The 23,135-nt window shown below is 37.8% G+C and overlaps 1 protein-coding gene across 2 annotated transcripts in view; it reads left to right on the top strand.

Annotated features, from left to right (window-relative positions):
• LOC129807991 (fatty acid synthase) overlaps positions 1-22,837 on the top strand; it is a 42,836-nt gene extending 19,999 nt beyond the window's left edge. For both annotated transcript variants that reach the window (XM_055857621.1, XM_055857620.1), the window contains exons 2-8: positions 130-642; positions 3,549-5,212; positions 9,029-13,316; positions 16,693-16,874; positions 16,966-17,463; positions 21,989-22,132; positions 22,213-22,837. In XM_055857621.1, the coding sequence (XP_055713596.1) occupies positions 264-642; positions 3,549-5,212; positions 9,029-13,316; positions 16,693-16,874; positions 16,966-17,463; positions 21,989-22,132; positions 22,213-22,323 (7,266 nt within the window). In that variant the 5' untranslated portion in view covers positions 130-263 and the 3' untranslated portion in view covers positions 22,324-22,837. The remainder of the gene's footprint in view (positions 1-129; positions 643-3,548; positions 5,213-9,028; positions 13,317-16,692; positions 16,875-16,965; positions 17,464-21,988; positions 22,133-22,212) is intronic.
• The last annotated feature ends 298 nt before the right edge of the window (positions 22,838-23,135 follow it).

Genomic DNA, 23,135 nt, shown 5'->3' with positions numbered 1-23,135 from the left:
TCCATTTGAAATTTTGCATACTATATACTTCTCTTTCCGGCTTTTCTTAATATTAATATTAATTTTATATGTGACACCACGGTGAAAGTTTTAATAAATATTTCTATTTAACAAATAAATTGTTTTTAGGATCTTCTAGTGATACGTAAGGAACCTTTGGGCAGGACTAGCTCGATTGTTGGTGTTCTAGAAAGGACACCATTCCATCTCGAAGGAATCGACAACGAAGGAAGAAAACACGACGAAATCAAAGTGCAAAGGAGATGCCGGCCCGATTCGAGGATGTCTCTTCTGACACCAGACATGGTGTCCCCAGGGAAATGGGGAATGGAAATCACTTTGACATACGATCTTTTCAGGATGAAATTGTCATATCGGGATTTTCAGGACGTCTTCCTGAGAGTTCCAACATTGAGGAGTTTAGAAATAATCTCTTCAATGGTATCGATATGGTGAATGATGATCCTCGTCGTTGGCCAAGTGGTCTCTATGATTTGCCCACACGCCTGGGAAAGATTAAGCAGGAGGATTTGGAGAATTTCGATCAGTCATTCTTTGGTGTCCATCAAAAGCAAGCAGAAGGAATGGATCCTGTTCTGAGGATGCTTCTTGAAGCTACTCATGAAGCAATTATGGATTCAGGTGAGAAATATTTTTTACAGCTAATTATAATTATTGTTTTTCTTTTTTTTTGGGGCTTTTGGCGTAAAAAGAATATTTTATTCATAAATGTATGACACTATTTGATGAATTCTATGTAAATATCCGTACTTCACGTCATTTAGTGAAGTGTATTGAAAAATTCAATAAGATTCTCTGTGAAGGTTATACAAATTACACTTGCTGACATTGTCCATTGTGAGTATCATCTCTTACACTAGGTGTTTAATCAAATATGTGTTACATATTCATGGTATACCTCTACAGAGTTAGATGTAAAGGAATTTTCAGGTGTATTTGGGAAATATTGCAGAAAAAGTAGTCAAGTCAAAACAATATGACGCACTTTCTTCGAGAGGTTGTTGATTGTATGTACTCACCTAACATTTCGCGAATCATCTTTCCAACAATCTCACCACCTGACGTCAATCTTTATTCATAAAAATGATCCCTCTAATTTTCTAATGAATCTTTTGGAGGTATTTGAATTTTAGTAGAAGAAAAAAAAAGGAAGCGTAGTCATGAGCAGTTTTGAACACTACGAAATTTTCATTAGGAGAAGCTGGGGAACCATCGAACACGGGGAAGCATTGCGCATGCATCGCGAACTGCGATTTTTAATTACAGTGCTGTCTCTCTATATGCACAGTTTATGGGTACTTTTTTTTGACAGTTCTCTCTCTGAATATGCACAACTTTTTTTGAAATTCCCAACGGTTTTTTTCTTTCTTTTAATAAATTATCATTTTTTTATTGTTCTAGAATTTCCCGTGTTATTTTAAATATAATATGAGACAGAAAAAAATAAAATTAAGAAAATTAAAAACAATAAAAATTAGTTACCAAGAAAATAATTTACTTTATTACTTTGTCAAAATGTAAACAAATTGATTTTGAATGCAACCGACACAAAAGCTGTGCATGTAGAGAGTGTGCATATAGAGAGACAGCACTGTCGATATTAAGACTTCAGAAGGGGGCCTCAGTGAATCCAGTGGATAGAATAGTGGCTCTATGACTGATAAAAAATGCATATGCTAATCTGCCCCGGGAAGTGTGTGAATCTACCCCAGCTGCCCCTATATCTCTGAATAGACACAAATTCAATTTCCTTTGAATATAACTCGACATTTTCTTTAGCTATTGTCATGTAACTAGTTTGACTACATTTTTCATGAGTGGAAGAAGCATTTTAGATAAAATATTCAAAGCCTTTTTTTTTCCATAAAGTAGTCAGTGAATATTCTACTTGTTATTTGAAATACAGAAAAAATTGCATTAATTAATCTCTTTTAAAAGAAAACTGTAAAATTCGTAACGAATTCATTAAGTGTGAATATATAATGATTTATAGTCGATAAAATTGTGACATAAAATTTTTATGTCTAGGATAAATGTCCTAATTCAAAACCATTTCCAGACGCTTTAACTTTGACAGAAGATACAACACATTAAGTTCATATTTTTTCTGAAGAGAATTTCATAAATTTGCTCCTTGACTCTTCTAGAATGTTACTGTTTAGTGAAAATTCTTTAGATATAACATAAAAACTTCTTAAATACAAGAAAAATACGCGAGTGTATAATGCTTCTAATGGAAACAAATTAATCCCAATGGAGACAAGGGAAAGTTTCTAATTGGAGACAGACAGTGTAAGTGAAACCGCGACGAAAGGCTTCCAAAATCTTGTTGAGTTGCTCCTGAGTGCATGATTTGTTCTTATTTCTGGTCTTTTCTCATTTCCCATCTAAAACAATAAGAAAATCTCTCAAAAAAAAATCATATTTCCGGGGTTTCCTATTGAAGCATTTGCAGACACTTCAGAAAAACCCTTTTTGTTGACGAATTAGGTAATTATTTCATTTGAAAACTTCACGTACCGTTAGCAATAAAGATTAGCACTTAATTTAACTAAAATTATCCAGAAATATGACATAAATGTTAAACAAAACGAATAAACAACAGTCACTTTATTGTGTTTTTCATTGGAAAACATGGTCGATCGATGAAAAATTCGATGGTGAAAAGGTACACTTTTAATTTTTCTGTGTTAGCAAATTAGATTTTGTGAATATGAATGGATTTTCGCTTTATTTGGAGCAAAATGAACTAAATAATGAAACTGAGGTATAGAAAATATATAAATATAATAATTTAGTACTGTATTTATCATGAAAACAATGACGTTTCCATTTGGAGTAGCGAAAAATTTCCATTTGGAGCAGGTTTTGAATTAGCTTACTTTACCCTAAAATTAAAAGAAAATGATTTTTTTTTTACCTGAGAGACTCTTGTAACCCCTTAAGCAATTTAATTGAAACCTATTCACTATGCCTCCTCAATTAATGCAGTTGCTGCTGCCGGCGACTTACCCCGATAAATTTCCAAAGATTCTGTGGTGAGGGAAATTGTCGTTTTCTGGGAAGGGAATTACAGTTTTCTGATTAAGCTGTGCGTGATTTTAAGCGCATTAACTGATTTGTAATTGAGCTGTGCGTGATTTTAAGCGCATTAACTGATTTGTAATTGAGCTGTGCGTGATTTTAAGCGTATTAACCGTTTTATCATTGAGCTGTGCGTGATTTTAAGCGTAATCTGAAGCGTTTTATGCTTAGGCTGTTCGTTGCAAAAAATATTCTAGATTCCTACATCTTTCTACTTCGTGATTATGTACAAACATCAGAAAGAAATAACTACAGGTAGTCAGGAAAAATTATTTTCTCTATGGGTCACGCACGGGTGACCCAATTGTCCTTAAAGGGTTAAAAGAGAATATTTACTAAAATTAAACTAACTTTTTAAATTAATTAAACTTTAATTAAACTAACTAAGAAGTTTTTGTAACTTGTTTAAAAGTTTTTCTTGGGGGAATTTGAATTCTTTGCAGGATTCAATCCTCAAGATCTACGTGGTTCCCGCACGGGTGTATACATCGGAGTGTCGGCATCAGAGACTGAGCAATACTGGTGCAGTGATCCGGATTTGGTGAATGGATACGGATTGACAGGATGTGCTAGGGCTATGTTTGCAAATCGCATCAGTTTCACATTTGATCTGCGTGGACCAAGTTATGCCGTCGATACAGCCTGCTCCAGTTCACTCTATGCCATGGCTCAGGCCTTTGAGGACATCCGTGCTGGACGCTGCGATGCTGCTGTTGTGGCTGGAGCTGGTATCATTCTCAAGCCAACAATGTCACTGCAATTCAAGAGGCTGAATATGCTGAGTGCCGATGGTGCTTGCAAGGCTTTTGATGAATCTGGCGCTGGATATGTGCGATCAGATGGATGTGTTGTGACATTTCTGCAGAAGTCAAAGGATGCCCGTCGGGTTTATTCGACAATCTTGAACATTCGAACAAATACGGATGGTGCCAAGGAACAGGGTATTACATTTCCCAGTGGTGAGATGCAAAAGAGACTGATCCGGGAGACTTTTGATGACATCAATCTCAATCCTCATGATGTTGTTTACGTTGAGGCTCATGGAACAGGAACCAAAGTTGGTGATCCACAGGAAGTCAATGCAATTTGTGATTTCTTCTGCAAGGATCGCAAGACACCGCTGTTGATTGGTTCAGTGAAGTCCAACATGGGACATTCGGAACCAGCTTCGGGGGTCTGTTCCATTGCCAAGATGCTGATTGCCATGGAGGAGGGTGTTATTCCGGGAAATTTGCACTACAAAAGTCCAAATCCTGAACTCTATGGCATCATTGATGGACGTTTGAAGGTTGTTGATAAGAATACACCCTGGAATGGTGGAATCATTGCTCTCAATTCATTTGGATTCGGCGGAGCCAATGCCCATGTCATCATGAAGTCTAATCCAAAACCAAAGACTATCAGTCCATTGGACGGTTTTCCCCGATTGGCCGTGGTATCAGGACGAACTATTGATGCTGTACAGACTCTGTTGGAGGACATTGAGGCTCATGCAGATGATGAGGAATACATCTCCCTGGTCAATGAGATTCACACCAAAAATATTCCACTGCACAACTATCGCGGTTACACGGTGATGGACAAGGGTGAACCAATGCGTGAAGTAATTGAATTGGCTGAAACAAAGCGTCCCATTTGGTTTGTGTACTCCGGCATGGGATCCCAATGGGCTCATATGGCCAAGGAATTGATGCAAATTGATGTGTTCAGCAAGAGTATTCATCGATGTGCTGAAGCTCTCCGTCCAGAAGGCATTGATTTACTAGATGTTGTTACCAAATTGGATGAATCTCGTTTTGACATCTTGACCTCCTTCATCTCAATTGCCACTCTCCAAGTGGCCCTTACGGATGTCCTGACACATTTGGGCATTGTACCTGATGGTATTGTTGGACACTCTGTTGGAGAATTGGGATGTGCCTATGCTGATGGATGTTTCACGCCAGAACAAACAGTTCTGGCATCTTATTGGCGAGGAAAGAGTATTCAGGATACCAATTTGACACCGGGAACAATGGCAGCAGTTGGACTCTCATGGGAGGAATGCATGAAGAGATTGCCCAAGGACATCATTCCCGCTTGTCACAACAGCACAGACAGTGTCACGGTAAGGAAGACAAATCCACATAATTTTTTCTCTTTTAAGAATATGACTAATCGATGAAAAGAATTTGAATTTTCTATCCTTTGTAACTATCAGAATATTCAATAACTTTTATTTCTTCAATTTTTTGAGTAATTTGAAGAGCCCCACCTTTAGAAAAATAGGCCACGCCTCCAAAGAATCTTCAGTAGAGAACGAAAAAAATGTCGAATAATGTTTTGCAAATGTTTAGCGTTGAATTTCCCATTTATCTTAAACGGGCTTCAGCCCTAAGGCTTAACCATATGGCTTAACTTTTCTAGATCCATATCAGGCGAATATGTTTGGAAAAATTTGACTTAGAAATGAACTACTAAAGGAAAGTGATCTATTTGAATCAAAATAAAAAAAAAAATAATTAAATTGGTTGCTATTTAGGATTTTGAGACCTTCGGAAACTAGACTGAACCTCTAGTCTGAAGACGGTCTTACGTTCCCAAAAAGTTTAAATTAAACCTTAAGGCCTAAATAGACACAGGCTGATCCTTGAGAATATTTAGCTCGTAAACTTAATCAGTAAAAACTTATCTCAAACTGTAATACACTGAGAGAGCTTAGGATCATCAATTAGAAGTCCTTTGCATAATGTTTTTTCCACTTAATCCTTTACTGTCAAACTTTACGGGCTAAATATTCTCAAGGATCAGCCGGCGTTTATTTTGGCTCTAATGTCCTGGAGAGACACTTACGACTTAAGTCGTGAAACGCTTAAGTCGTATCGGTAATTATAATCAAAATAATTATTTGACTAAATCTCCAAAAGTGTCCCACTAACTAAACCGTTTCTCGGCTTAAACCGAGAGACAGATTAGTCAGAAACTGATGGAAATGTAATCTGGTCATTATTTTGATTACATTGTGCAACAATTTTAAACTTGTTTTTTTTCTCCCTAGGTTCACATGCTATTTGTTCTATTGCTAGGGTCAGATGATTTACGAAAATACTTATCATTTTGATTTCATTTTGTTTTTGCGCTTGGAATCTAGGCAAAACTGTTTTTGCTGTTATTTGATACTTGTGTGCCTACAATGACGGCCAATAAAATAGAACAGAGATGTGCAAGAACCGTTGAAACCGAATAAACGTCAAAATAAGTTTGCTCTGTAGCGTTTTGACCATTGACGTAAACGTTTTATTTGACGTTTATTCGGTTTCAACGGTTCTTGCACTCCTCTGAAATAGAATCACTCCTTAAAACTTGAGTTTTTTCACTTTTGGTAACTTTTTTCTAGTATGTTTAAAAAAAATTAATTAAGAAATGTTAAAGTAATTGCCTTACGTCGAAAAAGTACAGTACTGACCGCAAAAGGTCTGTATTTTTACTCAGAATGCATCAAAAATGAAACTGAAATTCATTTCGAGTATTTCAAAAATAACAAAATTTTAGTGTAATGTCAGTAATTATTTAGTGTCTTGTTGACAATTAATTTTCCAAGTTGGGATAAATGAAAGTATGAGAAATTGGAGAAAATGTAGAACTTTCTTGTTAGAGGCTCTATTAGATTTTTGAGGCTACGAAGCATGGAATGATCGTAAAAGTCATAGCTGACTACAGTAAATTGCGAAAATCAAAAATCCATAACACAATTAGTGTTTACGTAAACGACTCAAACTTTTTGCTGGCACCGGTTCTACGGGTCAATCGTATTAAGAAAACAACAACAATTCAGGAATTTCAAATGGTTTAATGTGATAAAATCAATCTAGCATTTCATCACAAGGTATTCTTTGGGACAAATAAAGTTGAAAAAGTCCTCAAGTAGTCCTGGCTAATTTAGAAGTAGTCGCGTGTAAACCGCGACGAAAGGCTTCGAAAACCTTGTTGTGTTGCTCTTGAATACAGGATTTGTTCTTATTCCTGGTCTTTTCTCCTTTCCCATCTAAAACAATAAGAAAATCTCTCCAAAAAAAAAAATATTTCCGGGGTTTCCTATTGAAACATTTGCAGAAACTTCAGAAAAACTCTTTTTGTTCACGAAATAGGTACACTAGATCCTGGCATTATGCACATTTTCGGGACCGAAAAAAACGCGCAAAATGGCATTATGCATCGAGAAAATTTGCATACCTGCAGCAGGGGCTTTCTTTTAAATATAACGGCCGTAGAACGAATTTCGCGTGGAGTAAAAGTAGTTCAAACAAAAAGATTCAACTCAGCATATGCTGCAAGCCAATTTCACCATTTTTTTAATCAAAAATATCTAAGCTCAGGAATTAATTGAGGTCCTACAAAAAATATCTCACATTTGGACATCCTTATAGTTTGTAATAATCCACAAGAATCGGATTTATATCACTTCATAATAATTATAAAACATTGTTTTTCATAGAATATTCATATGCTTCTTTGGGTACTAGAGTCCCAAAAGAGACGAAAGAGTTAATAGAACTGCATTAACAAACAATACTTTTTGGCAAGAGTTCTTCAATAAATGGTTAGAATATTTAAAAAATTACCTTAATAAAAGAAATTAAAGTTTTATTCTGAAAAAGTAGCAAAATGTTTTCAAATGTGGACAAACTTGCATAATTGTATGTGCATAATTCCGTCAGGTGCATAATCCTGAAGTGCATAATTCCGGGAGTGAGTGTAATTATTTCATTTGAAAACTTCACGTATCGTTAACAATAAAGATTAGCACTTAATTAAACTAAAATTAGCCATAAATATGACATAAATGTTAAACGAAACGAATAAACAACAGTCACTTTATTGTGTTTTTCATTGGAAAACATGGTCGATCGATGAAAAATTCGATGGTGAAAAGGTACACTTTTAATTTTTCTGTGTTAGCAAATTAGATTTTGTGAATATAAATGGATTTTCGCTTTATTTGGAGCAAAATTAACTAAATAATGAAACTGTGGTGTAGAAAATATATAAATATAGCAAAGTAGTACTGTATTTATCATGAAAACAATGACGTTTCCATTTGAAGTAGCGAAAAATTTCCATTTGAAGCAGGTTTTGAATTAGCTTAATTCAATAGCATTCAATGGGTCAAGTGGTAGAGCACTCGCTCTATGATGCAAGTGTCCCGGGTTCGAATCCCCTTTAGGTCAGCAGGAATTTTTCTTGCGTTAACTCTTTCGCGTCCATAGGGTAATGTCATGACTCGGGGAAAAAAGTTTTTTTTGGGTATTTACATTAATTGAAATCTATCTGTTCGTGCACGACATCATAATAGAAGGATGTAAGATTCTTGGCTCATTTTCTCAAGACTCCAGTTAGATTTCAATTAATGTAAATAGCCAAAAAGAAACTTTTTTCCCCGGGTCATATATGACCCTATGGACGCGAAAGAGTTAAAGGTGTTCGGATTGCATTCAGTGAGCTTCACTGCACTTGATTCCACGGACATGGGACTGACAACCTCATCCCGTACAAGAAAAATAATAATGCATGTCTAGAAAATTCCCTTGCGGGAAGGCCTTGTTCCTTCGTGGAATGTTGTGCCAGCATTATTATTATTATATTATTATAAGTTCATTTTTATTAGAATCATCAGCAAAGTACTTTTCTCCAAAAAGTTAGAAATGTTGTAGGAAAACCTTAAATTAAAAAATATCTTATAAGTAGTCCTCAAGTTCCCACTCCGATCGAGAGCTTACGGTGGCTTGTCCCTATTTGCAGTCATGTCAAATGAATTTCACTTTTGAATTTTGTGCGCCAATGAAGTACTAAAAAATTTAATTAGTTAACACCTCTGAAGTGGGCGTGGCCTATTTTTTTGTCATTTAAGTGGCCTTATTATAGGTATGTTTTTCGTTACTTCTAGATCTCTGGACCAACAGATTCCGTTAATAAATTCGTGGATATTCTGAATAAGGAGGGTGTATTTGCCAAGGCAGTTAATTCCTCTGGAATTGCCTTCCACAGCAAGTACATTGCTGATGCTGGTCCAAAGCTCAAGAAGTCCCTTGATAAAATTATTCCAAATCCCAAAAATCGCACAGACAGATGGGTGAGTTCGAGTATTCCTGAAAGTGCATGGAATACACCATTGGCTAAGCAGAGTTCAGCTGCTTATCATGTGAATAATCTCCTGTCACCTGTATTGTTCCATGAAGCTCTGCAGCATGTGCCCAAAAATGCCATTTGCATTGAAGTGGCACCACATGGACTGCTTCAGGCCATTCTGAAGCGATCCCTGGGGAAGAATGTAACCAATTTGAGTCTTGTGAAGCGCAATCATGAAAATAATGTGCAGTTCTTGTTGAGCAATGTTGGAAAGTTGTATGGCGCTGGTGCACAACCGGCTGTCAATAGGCTTTTCCGTCCAGTGTCATTCCCTGTTGGTCGTGGTACCCCTATGCTCAATTCGAAAATCGAATGGGATCACTCACAGCGCTGGATGGTGCCGAATTTCAGCTCAGACAGCCAATCGGGTGAGACCATTGTGGATTTCAATTTGAGCAATGAGGAGGATGCCTTCTTGATGGGACACACTATCGATGGGCGTGTGTTGTTCCCAGCCACGGGATATATGACTCTTGCTTGGCGTCAATTTGCAAAGACTCAGGGAAATAACTATGATCGTTTGCCGGTTGTAATGGAAAATGTTGTTTTCCATCGGGCGACGATTCTGCCAGCTGAGGGGTCTGTGAAATTTGGTATTAACTTTTTTGATGGTTCGGGGAAGTTTGAAATTTGTGAAGGTGGTTCTTTGGCTGTTTCGGGAACAATTCGTGTACCTGAGAATATTGATATGGAAGAATTGCCACTTGATCCACTGCCAGCGTCAAAGAATGGCCTGGCTTTGGATACAAATGATGTGTACAAGGAATTGCGTCTTCGGGGATATGACTACAATGGACCATTCCGAGGTGTCGTTCAGACAGATTCCAATGCTGATACCGGTGAATTGGAGTGGGCTGAGAAGAATTGGGTGAGTTTTATGGATACAATGTTGCAGTTTAGTATCATGGGGAAGGATTTGCGTGAATTGTACCTTCCCACGAGGATTGAGAAGGTTATTATTAATCCGGAGAAGCATTTGGAGATGGCTGAAGAATTTAGCACGGGAGAACGTGAGAGATCTGTGTTCCCGGTGTACATGTACAAGGATATCAATGTCATCAAGAGTGGTGGAGTTGAAATGCGCGGTTTGAGAGCTTCACTGGCACCTAGGCGTCAGGGATCACAGGCACCAACAAAGTTGGAGAGATACATCTTTGTTCCGAATTGCAACAGCCATGATCTGTCTGAACAGTCTGACATGGCTAGGGAACATGCAATCGCAGCAGCTGTCCATTTGACCATTGAAAATTGCAAAGGAGCACTGAAAATCAAGACAGCCGAATTGCTCCTGGACAAGGCACCGGAGAATCTCCTAAGTCCAATTGTACAGCGTACCATTGAGAATGAACCGACTCTGGCTAGTGATGTTGCTGTTATTGCAACACAGAGTACACCACAGTTGCAGCAAGTCGTTAAGGATGCAGAAATTCGTGTTGTGGCTAAAGATGCAACAGCTGGAGCAGTTGAATCAAATTGTCATCTCTGCATTGCTACGGATATTCTTCAGCGACCAAATGCTGAGGTACTGCTGAAGAATCTCAGGGAATCTCTCAAGGAAGATGGTTTTGTCCTACTTGAGGATTCTGCCGTAGAGAGGAGCAATCGTGACAACAAAATCTTCAGTAAACTTGGTTTTGTTGTAGTTTCTGCTCAAGTCTGCGGTAAGAGAGAATATCTCTTGCTACGGCCGACATATGATGTAAAATCACGTACAATCCAGGTGATTAATGTGACAGAGAAGAATTTCGATTGGTTGGAGAATCTCAAGTTGGCCGTTTTGACGGCAGAGAGTGAGAATAAATTGGTGTACATTGTGTGTCAGGGAGAGGAATTATTTGGTGCTGTTGGCTTCATAAATTGCGTTAAGAATGAAGCTGGTGGAAAATTTGCCAGAATGTTCTTCATTCAGGACACCAATGCACCAGCTTTCTCTCCCAGTCATCCACTGTATGCCGATCAGATGAAGAAAGACCTCATTACGAATGTACTTAAGAACGGTACTTGGGGTACTTTCCGTCATCTGAAGCTGGAATGTCAGCAGAATGTGGCAACACTTCAAGTGGAACATGCCTATGTCAATGCACTGACGAAGGGTGATTTATCGAGTTTGAAGTGGATCGAGGGTCCACTATGTCGTGATCGTCCAGATCCAAAAGATCCCCGTGTTGAACTCTGCACAGTCTACTATGCTCCTGTCAATTTCCGTGATGTTATGCTGAGTTCCGGAAAATTGGCCGCAGATGCTCTTCCCGGTGATCTAGCCCAACAAGATTGTATTTTGGGATTGGAATTTTCCGGACGTGATACCAAGGGTAATCGGATTATGGCAATGGTTTCGGCCAAATCTCTCGCTACAACTTGTGTAGTACAGAGAAATATGCTTTGGCATGTACCAGATACATGGACTCTCGAGCAAGCATCAACAATCCCATGTGTCTATTCAACGGTGTACTATGCACTAGTGATGCGTGGGAAGATGAAGAAGGGTGAAACAATTCTAATTCATGCTGGATCAGGTGGTGTTGGTCAAGCGGCAATTTCAGTGGCTCTCAATGCAGGCCTGACTGTCTTTACCACCGTTGGAAGCAAGGAGAAGAGGGAATTCCTCAAGAAAACCTTCCCACAATTGACTGATCGACACATTGGTAATTCGCGTGATTGTTCATTTGAACAATTGATAATGCGTGAGACAAGAGGTAAAGGTGTCGATTTGGTACTGAATTCACTGGCTGAGGAGAAACTCCAGGCATCTGTGCGGTGTTTAGGGCTCAATGGTCGATTCTTGGAAATTGGCAAATTCGACTTGAACAACAACAGTCCACTGGGAATGTCAGTATTCCTCAAGAATACCAGTTTCCACGGTATCCTACTGGACAGTGTCATGGAGGGTGATGATGAAACTATTGCCACAGTAGTACAATTGGTAAATGACGGAATCAAGAATGGAGCTGTACGACCTTTACCAACGAGTGTCTTCACTGATCAACAAGTGGAGCAAGCTTTCAGATTTATGGCATCAGGCAAGCATATCGGCAAAGTCGTAGTCAAGGTACGAGATGAAGAAAAACAAAAGGTCCTCATCCCACCGGCAAAGCTAATCTCTGCCATTCCAAGAACGTACATGCACAAAGAAAAAACCTACGTAATTGTAGGAGGCCTCGGAGGTTTCGGTCTTGAACTGACTCACTGGCTGATTTCACGTGGAGCTAAAAATGTCGTAGCCACTTCGCGAAGTGGCATCAAGACTGGCTATCAATCCCTAATGGTACGACGCTGGAAGGACAAAGGTGTGAATGTGGTGGTAGACAAAAATGACGTGACAACCCTCAAGGGAGCTCAACAATTACTAAAAGAAGCCAATAAACTCGGTCCAGTTGGTGGAATTTTCAATCTAGCCGCTGTACTTCGTGATGGACTCTTTGAGAATCAACAACAAGTAGATTTCCGCACAGTGTGTCTTCCTAAAGTCGACGGCACCAAATTCCTCGACGCCGCCTCACGGGAACTCTGTCCAGACCTCGACTACTTCATCTGCTTCTCCAGTGTATCATGCGGTAGAGGTAATATCGGCCAAGTGAATTACGGTTTGGCCAATTCGGCTATGGAGAGAATTTGTGAGGCTCGACAGGTTGCTGGATATCCAGGAACAGCCATTCAATGGGGAGCTATTGGTGACACAGGTCTTGTACTTGAGCATTTGGGTGACAATGAGACAATTGTCGGTGGAACACTACCACAGAGAATGGTATCTTGCCTGCAAACAATGGATATTTTCCTACAACAGCCCCATCCTGTCCTAGCGTCAATGGTTGTGGCAGAGAAGAGAAAGGCCGACAATACGGGTAGAATGAGTCTGGTTACTTGCATTGCTAATATCCTTGGTCTCAAAGATCTCAAGAATATTTCCAATTCGTCGACACTCGCTGATCTTGGTATGGATTCACTCATGGGAGCGGAAATTAAGCAAACTCTAGAGAGGAATTACGATTTGGTGTTGAATGCACAAGAAATCAGACAACTCACTTTTGGAAAGCTGAAGGCATTTGGTAAGTAAATTTTTTCATGGCCTAACACTATTCCTGCTGCATTTTTTCAGATTTTCAAATTTCCTTGTTTGCTTTGATTTGAAGATTGTTTTCAGAAGCCGACGTAGGCTTTGTGTTTGTATTATGCTCACTGGATTTTACAGGGATTTTTCAAATACCGTGGATCATAGCATTGTGGTACTGATTCCAATCGTTAATCCATTATATTAAAATACAGTTCTGGAAACAAACGATCAAACGCTCTATTTTCTAAACGGTTTTAGAACCTTTTTTTAACACCTTAAAGAAATTTTCAAATTTCCTTAATCAGTATTTCCTTAATCCTTAATACAGCACTACAGCCAATGCAGGGCTTTGGCTTCTTCCACAGCGCGTCTCCAATTCTCTCGGTTACCCATCAACGTCTTCCAATTTCTAATGTTTATGTTCCTTGCATTGTTGTTCACTTCATCTTGTCAACTTTATCTAGGTCTTCCGACCGTCCTCGATCCAACTGTCTTGCCTTAGAAAACTTTCCTGATAACCCTATTATTTGACATCTTATTTACATGCCCTGTAAGGGAATACTGTAACAGTATGACAATGTCATATGACAAATTTTCATTGAAAATTCCAGAGTAGAACAAACTTAAATTCCCTTTATCATCGAATTGGAATTGCACGCAGGTTTATGAAGCTTTTACTAACAGGAATGAGGCGGATTTTTGATTAATTCTTCCGAATTTACCACTTGAAAAATTTCAAATTTGTCATTTGACATTGTCATACTGCTACAGAATCCCCCTACTGAACCGAGCCCACCTAAGTCGAGATGACTTTGCAATGCCAAGAATTGTATGATCTTGAGATAAATCATACAGCTCATGATTGTGGCGTATTCTCCATTCTCCTTGGAATTCTTTCCTTACCAGCTCATAAATACTTCACAAGATCTTTCTCCCGAAGCAGTTCAGCCTATCTTCATCAAGTTTGTTTAGTGTCCATGATTCGTACCCATACAAGATCACTGGTTTTAGTATAGTTTTGCAAATTCTTATTTTGTGGTGCGGGACAACGAACGAGACTTGAATAGGGGCAGTAGCGGCAGTAGACAGCCCCCACAATATTCTCAGTGTTGACTTACGTACTGAGATATACTGAAAACATTTAGCTCCTTCAAAAATTTGATTTCCATGAACTAGGTCCGAACAGCACGTGTCTTTTGTTGAGACCATATTTTGTTATTCCGGAGTTCACATTTAGACCTAGTTCAATTGCCGAGCTCTCCATAGTAGCGAAGGTTTACAGGAGTTCTCTGGAACTCCTGTCTGTCTTTGGATAGATCTATTGAAAAATAGTACCGCCAGGTTTGATCCCTAACTCTCTTACTACTGTCTCCAGGGCAAAGTTATAGAGGATGGGTGAAATAAGGTCTCCTTGCCTCAGTCCATTTTGTATCTCAAAATTACGAGAAAGGCTACTGTCCACTCTAACCACGGCATTAGTGTTTTCTAGAGAGTGGCTTGCGTCATTTTAATTAATTTCTTGGGGGCATTAAGGTTCCTCATCAGCATCACATTCCACGTTTTAATCCTGCTTGCTTAAAATCCACAAGCAAATTGTGCGTACCAATGGTCTATTCTGTGCACTTCTTAAGTATTTGTCTTAAACAGAACACCTGAGACACCTGTTATACCGTGGACCTTCTTGGCCTAAATCCAGCCTAATATTCTCCTAGTATTCTCTCACTATTTGGTTTACGTATACTGCGGATGATGCTTTATAATACCTTATATGTCGCGTATAGTAAACAAATTCCTCGAAAATTCGAGCACACCAATCTAATCTCCCTTCTTGTGGATGGGACAGATAATTGCTGTCCTCCACACAGTCCCTCACTTGTTAACGAGGATTTCCTCCTTTTCCCCATAGCAAACTTCCGCGAAAATTCTATTGGAAATTTTGCGTCATGGAATTTGGACGCTAAATTTCCGAAAAGTCTTCCATGGAATTTTTCCAAGGAGAGGCCATGGAAAATGGCCATTCCATGGAAAATTTGAACAACATTCCAAAGAAATCTAGCGTCACTTTCTAGTGGAAGTCCATGGAAAGTTTATATGGAAAATTACACGTGAAATGTCCGCTGATTCCACTGGAATTTTCCATGGAATATTCCAGAAGTTTTCCTATGGATTTTCCATGGATTTTACCGCAACACGCCCCCTTTTTTCTTTCCTCTGTTAATATTCTTTTCCTCAATTGCCGTCATGTATTCCTCATCATACCACTCTTCATTCATATTCATGATTTTCGCGATTTATAGATATATTTTCTAGTTAGTCCAGTTGAATATGTCGATTATGCATGATCAAACCGCTTTTCCTTAAGGCAACCATTGGATTTTTGTCTTGATTACGTCTTATAAAAAATCGGTTTTAAATTTCCTTTTAGAGTATCCACCATTATGCACTGGAAACACCTACGGCTTAAGCCGAGAGACGGTTTAACGTAAATAATCAAAATAATTATTGGACTATATTTCCATTAGTTTCCCATTAGGGGAAAGTGCCTATGCTTGATACCATTGGAAGCTTAGTAATGATTAAATGTTTGAAATGTTTCTTAATAAACATGACACCGCAATATATTTTAAAAACTGGCCACTTTCTCATAGTTTTTAAAATATGGTTGCGATGAGTCACATATATATTGGGAAATCTAGAAAATTTAGTCATTACGAATCTTCCAATGGTATCAAGCATGGGTACTTTCCCCTAACCCTTTAAGGACGATTGGGTCACCGGTGACCCAAAAATGAAGTTTTTCCTACGGCCTTCGAAAGCTATGTTTTGCTCTAAAAAGTCAGAAAAAGTGATTTTTTCTGACGCCCGATTTTAAACCTTCTCGTCCTTAAAGGGTTAAGCGGTCTCTCAGCTTAAATCTGAAGTCTGTATAGGGCAGTACTCTACCTCTTTGAGAAAATATTTGATTTTTGTGTACAACTTTATAATGAAAGTTTACGTCTATGGAAGTGAACCAGAAATTATCGATCTAGTTTGTCCTAATCATCCTCTTTTAAAACCGTTTTTAATCGGTTAACTGGTTTCGCAATCATTCAAAATAAACTGTCATGAAAATCCGATTATTTGGAATCACTACTATGATGCCACGATTATATTTGGTCATTTTCAATTAAATTGTAAATTTATTGAAATTACTCTTTAATTAACATTTCAATAGGTCTTTCAACTTTCTTCATTCTTCCCTCTTTTCATCCTCTTGAAGTGTTAATCCCTATAAACATTTATTCAGCCGCGTCTTCACCAATTGAGAAATAAAAAAAAATCTTTTTGTAATCTTATTGCACATTAAATGATTGTTTGTGATAAATTTGCAGAAAGTGGAGCAACGACACCATCTCCAGTGTTGGGTAGTTCACTGTCCAACAGAGATGACCTTGAAGATGAGAATGACATGGCTGTGCAGGTTGAATTCTCCCAAGAGTTGATGCCAACTGAAGTTCTGGTGCACTTGCCATCAAATGCCGCGGGAAATAGCAAACAGAGACCATTGTTTGTGGTAAGAGACATAAACTTGTCTTTTTTTATGTTGTTTTTTTTGTTGTATTTTTTATATGCCTTAATTATGTACAATTATCTTTTATTTCCAGATACATGCTATTGAGGGTGTTGTGGCTGCATTGAAACCACTTGCAGCTGAATTGAATTGTCCAGTGTGGGGTCTTCAGTGTACGGCCGATGTGCCCTTGGACTCCCTCGTGGACATGGCTAAGTTCTACATTAAGCAAATGAAGACGGTACAGGGCAAGGGACCGTATGTCCTTGCAGGATATTCCTACGGGGCTGCAGTGGCATATGAGATGGCATCACAGTTGGAGAATGAACTGAAGGATAAGTGTACAGTGATTATGTTGGATGGATCACCGCGATATGTGAGTTCGCACACGCAATCGCAGAAGCAACGATCGGCAATTGCTGGATCACAGGCACACGATGAAGCTTATTCTCTAGCCTACTTTGCCATGGTGGCTGGGCAGCTGGACTATTCAGCTGTTGGGAAGGAGCTGGAAATTCTGCCCACGTACGAAGACAGACTGAGAAGGTGCACAGAATTGGTTCACGAAGTCACCAAACACAATCACGAACTGGTAAGTTGCTTACTTAAAATTTGAATTCTTTTCAACATTTTGAATTATATTTTAAGTCATCGAAGACCGGTAGTCGATATCTCTTACAGTTTATCTTCTAGCCCTGTCACAAGTTTTCGAACAATTAAAAACAATTTTTGATTTTTTTTTAAAAGAAAGATATCAACTAACGACCGATTAAGTCCGACACAGTGGGCTTGGAAATTTCAAGATTCTTCAAAAAAAAGATCCAAATTTAAGCAAATCGGTTGAAAAATAGGCCCCCCAAAATGGTTAAACTTTGATCTTCGAAAATTCGTTATCGAAATGGCTTTCGAACATACAGTACGGGGTAAAATTGTATCAATGTTTTACAGTTCTCTATAAAAAAAAATTAATATCTCAGGATCTAATTTCTAATTTATATTTCGCCTCAATTTTTTTTTATTATCAAAGGGTATCTTCAATTCAATTCAATTCAATTTATTGGAAAACAATAGGACAATTTGTCCTCTATACAATTAATATAAATGCATATTAGGTGAGATTCTTAACAATCTCACCTACTATAATCCTAACAAAATCTCATGTCCTCCGATTGGCCCCAAACTTTGCCAGAATGTGTTTTGACACTTCCTGATCACGAATATATGGATGGCTAAAAACCGTTCCCGTCCGTCCGTCCGTCCGTCCGTCCGTCCGTCCGTCCGGCCGCTCTTTGGAGCTTAATAGCTCCTAAACTAAAAGAGATATCGACTTGCGGTTTTCGGCAAAGGTTATATATCGTATGAAAATTGCAACTTGGTGCATTGACCCCCCACCCCTCCATCCGCCATTTTGAATACCCCCATTTTTTTGTTTTCTTAATGGCTCCGCCCCTATGGCATCGATCGGGCTCAAATTTTAGAATGTTATAGCTGGGCCTTAGGGCTTTCCATCAATACCAAACTTAAGATCCCCCGACCCTCCTGACCCGAGCTATAAGGGTCCAAAAAAAAATTTCTTAAAATGGCCATAACTCCGGTTCTAATTGTGAGAATTTAAAAAATGGGGGCTTTTTGGAAAGCTCTCGTGAAATGCCACTTCCCCTTCTAACATCGCAAGTTCATAAAACCACCGCTAGGGGCGCTATTATTAAAAAGAAAATTTTTAAATCTTAAAAGTTAAATAACTCAAAAATTCCTTATGCAATCGGGCTGAAATTTTAGTATGTTGTAGCCGTTGATTATACCTATCAAACAAAAAAAAACCTTAAGTCGATCCATAACCCCTGACCCGAGCTATAAGGGGTCAAATTTCGAATATTGACCGGCCTCTATCTCCGGTTCTAATTAACATAGCGACCTAAATTTTACCTTTTTGGTTTCGTCTCGATGAGCACTTTCAGATGGAAGTTCAAAAAGTCCCCATAGGTGGCGCTGTGATAGCGTCAAAATTCATCGAAATTCAAAGTCACTTTTCTCAAAAATTCCTTTGTGCAAGTTAATGAAATTTTAGTATGTTGTAGCCCAGTCTAGGACGTTTCCAAAATGGTGCGTAAGTGCGCTGTGGTTTTAATAGAACCGGAGATATGAGGGGTCAAAGTTCACGAAATTCAAAAAATCATATCTCCGGTTCTATGTGACCGATTTTGATGAATGAGGGCTTAAACGAAAGATCTCACCAAATGCTACAACTTTCTAGAATATTTGAACTTCGTGGGACCAACACCAGGGGCGCCACAGTCGAAAAACCAATTTCAATATCACATAACCTCAATTATCTCGACTGTCGCTGAACCGATTTTGATGATTACTTCGACATAATTGTAGAGCACATTTGTCTCTACATTTCGTCTATACATCATTTTCCACTCAGACTACGCTATCACTCCGATTTTGCCGTTTAAGTGTGAAAAAATTGATTTTTCTCATAATAACGCTTTGAAATCACTCAGATGCCAATTTGACTGCCTCTACTCCACCAAGACACTTAAAATAGGGTTTTAAATGGAAAGTCCCACAAAATACAACAATTCTTTGATATAGTTGAAGTTCAACAAATAACTACTTGGGGAACTCTGGATGAAAAAACGAGTTAAGAAACAAAAAACCTCGCTTATCTTGACTTCTGAGTAATCGATGAGATCATGTTCTATAGGAAAATTATAGAGAACATTCTGGTCTACATTTCACCCATATATCACTTTTCTGTCAGTTCATCCAAATCCTTGATATTTTGGTTTAAATACAAAATTTGTATAATTTCACGAATTTGATTCAAGATAACTGAATGGCGTCTCCCAACTTCAGCTCCAAATCGAATTTGCATGCACTCCGAGTTAGCTCACGTTAAGAATCTCACCTACATAAGCCGGTTAGGATTATCTGTCCCTTTATAGTATGTTTTAAAGTATCTTATTGAGAAACTCTTGTCAATTGTCAGAGAAACGCTTCGCGAAATCCGAGAAACCCACTTTTTGCATCGCGAAACCCAAAAAAAAAACCCAATATTTGCATCGCGGAACCCGAGAAACCCAAAAATTGCATCGCGAAACCCGAGAAACCCACTTTTTGCATCGCGAAACCCAAAAAAAAACCCAAGATTTGCATCGCGGAACCCGAGAAACCCAAAAATTGCATCGCGAAACCCGGGAAAATCAATTTCTGCATCATGAAACCCGAGAAACCCAATTTTTGTACTGCGAAACCCGAGAAATCCAATTTCTACATCGCGAAAACCCGAAAAAACCCAAGATTTGCATCGCGGAACCCGAAAAACTCAAAAATTGCATTGAGAAACCCTAGAAACCCACTTTTTGCATCGCAAAACCCGAAAAAAAAACCCAAGATTTGCATCGCGGAACCCGAGAAACCCAATTTCTGCATCGTGAAACCCGAGAAACCCACTTTTTGCATCGCGAAACCCAAAAAAAAAACCCAAGATTTGTATCGGGGAACCCGGGAAACGCAAAAATTGCATCTCGAAACCCAAGAAAACCAATTTCCGCATCGCGAAACTCGAGAAACCCACTTTTTGCATCGCGAAACCCAAAAAAACCCAAGATTTGCATCGCGGAACCCAAGAAACCCAAAAATTGCATCGCAAACCCCGAGAAATCCACTTTTTGCATCGCGAAACCCGAGAAAACCAATTTCTGCATCGCGGAACCCGAAAAAAACTCAAGATTTGCATCGCGAAACCAGTAACCCTTGTCAGAAAAAAAGGGAATGAGTTACCTCTTGAATATTATAAAGCTACAAACTATGCCTGATAAGAATTTTTTAGCAACAGGACTAATATGTTTTTTTTTTAAAGCCTTTTAAAGAAAAAATGCATTAGTACAATTTTGTCCCTTGTTCTAAAACGCAACTTTTTGGTCTAAAATTTTATTTTACGGATTATTAACGGTAATAAGAGTGCAATATTATGACATCCGGCTGTTATAAACGCATTTTCCATTATAACTTCCGGTATTTTTCCCTTACATCCTAAATTATGGATAACCTAATCAAAATACACTCCGATATGCAAAATATGTATCAATAATAGATTTTGGTCCAACAAAATGGTTAAAAAACATTGCGTAGACCATATAACAGCGATCAGACTACACATCTATGCTTAATCCAGTTATAAAATTATTAAATCCGGACTCCAACCAAACTTTTTTGCAGTATTTTCAGTTTCAGGATCTTCATAACCGTAGTAGAATCTTAAAATTTGACACCGAAATTGACGGGTATCGCAGTAGGCCCATGGAAACCGTTTAGATGCTCCCTAAGTGTCTAATGTTTCTCTTTGACTACGTCTAAAACATATTCGAAAATAAAAGAAATCTTAGGAGCCCTTTTCGAAACAAACCAAAAAATAAGGTTTTGGATGGGAAGGAGAGACGTGGGGAAAAAGAAAAAAAACTGTCCTAGATAATGTTGACTTATGGGGGGTTGCCGAAGACCGTTATTCGATATCTCGTACCATTTAGCCTCTAGCCGTGTCCCAAGTTGAAAAAAATGTGGATTGTAAGTGCTCTCTCTTTGAGTTCGAGCAGTAAAATACAAGAAGCCCAAAATTTTCTAGATCTAAAATGGTGTAAAAGACACATTAGAAATTTTTATTTTAACTGTGTTATCACACTTGCACATTAAAATTTTAATATGATTCACATTAATTGTCGCTGGTGAAAGTGCAAATGTGTAATTTGTGTGTTTGAGTCATTTTATATTCAAAATTTGATCTATTTGTTGATAAAAAGGTAGACTTGGCCCGGAAAATTTGATATAAATTGATTTATAGCATTAATGCGAAAAATTAATGCGATTTTCTCATTAATTTTTTAATGTGAAAAATATTTATGCTTTAGGTAAATTTAAACTTATTTTTGCAGGCCAAGTCCACTTCTTTATCAATAAATAGAAAAACCCCAAATATTAAGTGACTCAAAGACACAAATAACATATTTGGACGCTCACAAGCGACAATTAATGTGAATCACATTAAAATTTTAATGTGCAAGTGTGATAACGCCGTAAGGACTTTTTGGTAAATGTTGACTTTTATTCTGCAGATATCCACTACAGCTAGTACGTTCTACAAGAAGCTTCTAGCTGGAGACACATACCATCCAACCGGAAAGCTCAAGTCCGAAGTCACCCTCATCAAATGCACATCTAGCGTTACCAAATTTTCTGAAGATTACGACTTGAGTGAGGTGAGTTGAACTATTTCTTTTAAATATTTCCAGTAGTTTGAATTTTGTAATGACTTTGAAAAAAAAAATGTTTTCTGTAGATTTGCGAAAAGGAAGTAAAAATTCATGCAGTTGACGGTAATCATCGCACATTCCTCACCGGAGAATCTGTACGTAAGGTAGCAGAAATTGTACAGAAACTAGTTAATTAAATATGGTAGCTTTCTTATAATCACTATTACATTTTGCGTGGTAAAGAACTATTTCATTATTCTAAAAGAGAATCACATTTCTTGTACAACATTCCATCATAATGTTGTTAGTTTCTCGTGAGATGAACTAACAGCGTCAATTTAAATTAATAAATACTTATAAAAAAATATAGTTGAATGTCATTGGAGTTTATTTTGTTTTACGATGTATAATAATAATAATAAAAAAAAAAACAGAGTAGAAAATGTGGAATACGCATTGAATAATTTGTAGTGTAAGGGGATTGATAATGTAGGGAAAGATTGAAGTAAACACACAAAAAGAAACATAGTAAAGAAAATAAATAGAAAAGAATTATGGAATACTCGTTAGAATTTTGCATATTGAAATCCAATGTATTGTCACGTCACATTAGCTTCATTTTAAATGTCTTGGGAATTATCACACATAACATATATTTTTGTAATGAATTGCACCTTTAAAAATAAAATAAAATGACAAATTGAGAAAAAATGCCGCTGAGTTTTTTATTTAATTGGAAATTATGTGTTCTACGTCGAATTAATTGCAATTGGTGTGATTTTTCAACTGTTATTCTTTCATAATCACACCTACTGTAATCACTTAGTTGCACGACCATCTCCGATCGACTTGATATTTACATGGTAGGAGAAGCGCTCATAATTTTAGACAGTGTGCTTATAAGCATCAATTTATCGTCTTTATTTGTACTAAAATTAATCTTAATATTAACGAATTGATATGTAAAGGTGAATTTGACTCTAATTTTGAACACCTTGATTGTAAAATT

This window comes from Phlebotomus papatasi, chromosome 3 (genome assembly GCF_024763615.1).
Source record: "Phlebotomus papatasi isolate M1 chromosome 3, Ppap_2.1, whole genome shotgun sequence".
In the NCBI taxonomy this organism is placed as follows: domain Eukaryota; kingdom Metazoa; phylum Arthropoda; class Insecta; order Diptera; family Psychodidae; genus Phlebotomus; species Phlebotomus papatasi.
This window is presented reverse-complemented; position numbering and strand designations above follow the sequence as displayed.